At 42.4% G+C, this 5,000-nt stretch overlaps 1 protein-coding gene across 1 annotated transcript in view; it reads left to right on the top strand.

Moving 5' to 3' along the window:
• Positions 1 to 810: 810 nt before the first annotated feature.
• The window catches only part of uncx (UNC homeobox), a 4,519-nt gene continuing 329 nt past the window's right edge, over positions 811 to 5,000 (top strand). The window contains exons 1-3 of the mRNA XM_027173843.2: positions 811 to 1,973; positions 2,580 to 2,755; positions 3,974 to 5,000. The exon at positions 3,974 to 5,000 is cut by the window's right edge and continues 329 nt beyond it. Coding sequence (XP_027029644.1) covers positions 1,715 to 1,973; positions 2,580 to 2,755; positions 3,974 to 4,969 — 1,431 coding nt within the window. The 5' untranslated portion in view covers positions 811 to 1,714 and the 3' untranslated portion in view covers positions 4,970 to 5,000. The remainder of the gene's footprint in view (positions 1,974 to 2,579; positions 2,756 to 3,973) is intronic.

Genomic DNA, 5,000 nt, shown 5'->3' with positions numbered 1-5,000 from the left:
CTGACTACTGAAGAAGGAAAAAAGGCCGGATTCTGAAGCATTTTTTAAAGGGGTTCATTAAAATGTACACATTGAAATGCAGAGGGCTGCATTTGGGCTGGAGGTCAAGAGACGAACGGATTATATACTTCCTCATAATAATATTAATTAAACAATTTGCATGCTAATAAGGTAACAATTACCAGGGCCCCTGTTGAAAGATCCGGGTTATTACAACACGCCAATCTGGGGTGCCAAGGGTCAGGGAGGGAGTGGGGAGCGAAAATTTCAGCTCAGATTAACATTATGACAGCTTCAGACATTGGCTAAATAAAGTCGAATTAATTCCCTGTAATGAGAGGGGCGACGGAGTCTACTTAAAGTGGCGGGATTGATTAGCATTCTGTATTCATAAGCACGGTTCACTTGCATGAATAGGCTGTGGCACTGCATTCACAAACGGCACTATGATGAGTTTAGTGTAGGTGTAGCATGAAAAATAAACTCAACTACTGTTAGAACTCTCTCTCTCTCTCTCTCTCTCTCTCTCTCTCTCTCTCTCTCTCTCTCTATATATATATATATATATATATATATATATATATGTGTGTGTGTGTGTGTGTGTGTGTGTGTGTGTGTGTGTGTGTGTGTGTGTGTGTGTGTGTGTGTGTGTGTGGTGTGTGTTGGTTATATGGGCTAGTCCATACATATAGACCTTTTACAATAAATGTTCAGAAGATTTTAGGGTTTTGGGTGAGGGGGAAAGACTTGGGTGTAATTTTGCAATTATGATTTAGACTCCATTAATCACACATACAGCCCAAGTCTGGGGAAATACCGCTCATTAGATATTAGGCAATGTTAAATTTCCTTTTTTTTAATTAATGGCTCGTGTAATTAATAGGTTCATTTATGTTTCATGCAGAAACGTAGGATCTCCCCCACCCACCTCTTCCAGACATTTAAACAATGTGTTCATGTTCATGTATCTGCGCCTCTGTATATTGGACCAGTTGTAGTTTTGAATTACATCTGACAGCTCTGTGATAAATGTCTCCTCTTGACCGCATGCTCGAGCGAAGTATCAACAGCCAACACTGAATCCAGTCACATTTGTCAACAGTGCATTGAAGTGGGCTGCTCTTATCTTTATAGACCACTGTAACGACCTTATCGCGTTTGGCGTGCACGTGCGCGCCGTGCGCGTTTACGGGAGCGCGTAATTGTCAGAGAGAAAAAGGAGATTTGTTATAAAGACACATTGACTCAAACGACGGTGAATCTGAAGCTCGCTGGGTTTTTTCCTCCGAGGTGAGATTTCAGTGTCTGTTTAGCGTTTAACTGGGTATCAAATGCGATCGCTCTCGTTCGAAGGCCCCCCGCGTGGTCGTCATGTAGCCTAGTCCTTATCAAAGCTCCCCCTCCCTCTGCCTTGTTGTGACAGCTCTGATATTGTTTATCGAGGTGGATGTCAGGTTTAATTAGCAATCGATAGGGAAAGCGCTCTCTGCCCGCGTCTCTGACGTCACCGCCGATTAGCGCTTCTCATTGGTCTCAAATTCCCCGAGCCGAGGCTAATTATTGGAAGGTGGCCGCGTTGATAAAGTACAGCTCGTCCCCCCTCCTTTTCTCCCGCACCATGTCCCCTCCTCGGCGGCCGCGCACGCTGCGTGTCTTTTAAACTCTGCGCCGCCGGGTCTCTACACGTCGCTTCCTCTTTTTTTTTGCCCGGGAGATGATGGACAGCAGGATACTGGATCCACCTCACGCCCAGTTCGGAGGCTCGCTCGGCGGAATGGTGAGCTTTCCGTACCACCTCAGCCACCACCATGTGTACGAACTGGCCGGGCATCAGTTGCAGTCAGCGGCCGCCGTCCCTTTCTCCATAGACGGATTACTGAACGGTTCGTGCGCCGCCTCGGTGGTGAACTCAAACCCGCTGCTGTCGTCTGGCTGCGCTATGAATGGAGATAACCAGCAGTACAAACTGACAGGTAAGGCTACGCTAACGAAAAGCAAAATACTAATAATATCAGCGACATACAACAACAAAGAATATTCGTGTCATTAAATGCGTTAAAAAGCGATTTAAACGCGCAATGTTGAAGGAACGCTTTGATTTCCTCTTCAAGTGGCGTCCAAAACAAGAATGCTACAGTAGAGCCAGATGAAACAAAGAGGATGTGTAGTTTGTTTACAGCACTGAAAGCTGCTGAAGTAAGATGCTTCATTTAGGCGATTAATTGCGCTTGGTATCTTGACAAAACACACAATTATTATTATTATTATTATTATTATTATTATTATTATTATTATTATTATTAATATTATTATTATTATTATTATAACAACAATAGTAATAATAATAATAATACATTCTAATATTATTATTATTACAACATTAGTTGTTATGATGATGATGATGATGATAATAATAATAATAATAATAATAATAATAATAATAATAATAATAATTTGATAAAAAGCGAACATTAAAAAACACACGCACAATAGGAAGAAATCAGGGCCAAATTGGAAACTCTGACTTTAATATCTGACAAAGCGTGGTGTTAATATTCTAACATATTCTATTCTCGTAGATTCGGGAGATCCAGAGAAGGATAGCCCTGGTTGTAAGAGAAGGAGAACTCGCACCAATTTCACTGGCTGGCAGCTGGAAGAATTAGAGAAGGCATTTAATGAGAGCCATTATCCAGATGTGTTCATGAGGGAGGCTCTGGCTCTCAGACTGGACTTGATAGAATCGAGGGTGCAGGTAAAAATACGAAATATTTCTATTGAATCTCCCTAATGTTGGTTTGGGTCATAAAATGATGATACGAGGTTAAATCCTTTAGAGGAAAAAACATTGTTCAAGGATATGCAAATACATTCATATGTTGTTAATGGAACCACAAATGGTGAAAGAAAAAAATCGAATTTTTAAAGCAAATAATATTTCATAGTCTTGGGAATTTAAAACTGCAATTAAAGCCTCTTTTCTACTGATCTGCTGATTTTAACTGTAGGCCCACCGTACACATAACCAACCTCACACATAACCATAGGGGCTGTAAATAACATCAACCTGAAAGTTAAATTCTAATAATAATAAAAAAACAAAAAACAAAAAACAAAAACATGTGGTAGCCAAAACACTAGACTCAGAATAAACAGTCGTCAACAATATTAATGAATCGTTTTATTAGATGAATGGTCCTTAAATACAGAAAAAATAGACAAAATAAACAAAACTTAAACAAACAGACAAACAAAAAACTATTCTAGACATGTGACAATGGCGAGAAAATGTTAGCAGTGTGGGTGCATTTATGATAACCAACAAATGTCATTCATCTTATAAATTTTAGTTGTGTGTATATATTACAATTGTATATTTTAACAATAAATCAAACAATATACACAAAGTTTATGTATTTGGGATCAAATCTTGAAAGTGATTTTTAAAATAAAATAATGCACGAGAGTGTATTGCTAGAGCGTCAGGCCTAGTCATAAAATTGTATTTACGCACGCATAAAAGGCCATATTACAGTAAGTATAAATCTAAAATAACTAGCTAATTTAAAATGTTTGCTTAGTCTCTTAAAAAAGTGACACATGACATATGCTGCATAGATATGCTGCATCAAAACAAAGCAGCCAAACATCTAGAGCGTTTCCATGTAGCTCATATTAATGTAGAATTGAATGAGCATTTTATTCGTGTTTTGCAAGGAATATATTTACTCTGCATAATTATGTTGATCTGGTATTATTTATGATGGGGCCTAATTTGCCTTATATTATTTTAACTTCCTTTTTATTGAGCCTAGAATGTGGTCGACTCAAATAATATATTGTGGATCAACTGATGTATCAATTAACATCTGTTTTGAAGAACAACTGGAAATGGCGTTAAACAAAAGAGTGGGAAAAATATGGATATAATTTAAAAGATATATATATATTTCCCCCGTCCAATAATCTGCAGGTGTGGTTCCAGAACCGCAGAGCCAAGTGGAGGAAAAAAGAGAACACGAAGAAAGGTCCAGGCCGACCAGCGCACAATTCGCACCCGACCACGTGCAGCGGCGAGCCCATGGACGCTGAAGAGATCGCGCGGCGCGAGCGCGAGCGCATGGAGAAAAAGAAACGCAAGCAGGAAAAGCGGTTGCTGCGGTCGCAGAATAACAAGCTGATATCCGGGGACTTGTTCCACACGCCGGGCTCGGACAGTGATAGCTGCGTGTCGCATGTGACGGACAGCGAACACCAGAACATGCAATGCGAAGTTGTCGGCCGTCACCAAACGCACGCGAACTGCGAGCAAACGCCAAACCAAAGAAGTGCGCACGCAGACGCGAGCGGATCCGAGCTGGACTCATCCGAGGGCGCGCGTCAGGCAAACCTCGCCAGATCTCCCGGCCTCCAAAAAGCCAATCCTTTTAGCGTGGAGAGCCTGCTGTCGGACTCCAGGCCACGACGTAAACCTGCTGTTGACTTCCCAGTAGCCTCTGCGCGGCCTTTGATAGGGAAGGGCCACTTTTTGCTTTACCCCATCACACAGCCGCTCGGTTTCATTGTACCACAGACTGCTCTAAAGGGCACGGCGGCAGGTAACGAGGAAGACTACGAGCACGGGCCAAAGGTTCCCGTAAGCGACAGTGATGCTACCGGAAGCCCAGTACAGAGATGTGACGCGGAGCTGAGCAGTGTAAACCCAAATGCGACAGCAATCAAAGGCCAGGTCAGTCCATCGGGTCCACTCGCGTGTTCACTACAGGCCAGTCCGGGCCAAGCCTATAACGGGCCCTCAACGGGTGAAGTGTGTCCGCCAGATAGAGAGTCAGAGCTCGCCTGTCCAAAGTCTCCCCCGTCCGAAAAAAAGGAGCAGTCGTTAGGCGTGTTCGATTATCCACAGAGCTCCGAATCGCCTTCAACCCACACGGACACCGACAAAGACTCGGCTCATGTCGATATGGGATAAATTGGGCTTTGCATAAATCGAGGAGTGTCAA

This window comes from Tachysurus fulvidraco, chromosome 24 (assembly GCF_022655615.1).
Source record: "Tachysurus fulvidraco isolate hzauxx_2018 chromosome 24, HZAU_PFXX_2.0, whole genome shotgun sequence".
NCBI classification, from domain to species: domain Eukaryota; kingdom Metazoa; phylum Chordata; class Actinopteri; order Siluriformes; family Bagridae; genus Tachysurus; species Tachysurus fulvidraco.
The sequence above is the reverse complement of the archived record's forward strand: the minus strand, read 5'-3'. Positions and strand labels throughout refer to the sequence as shown.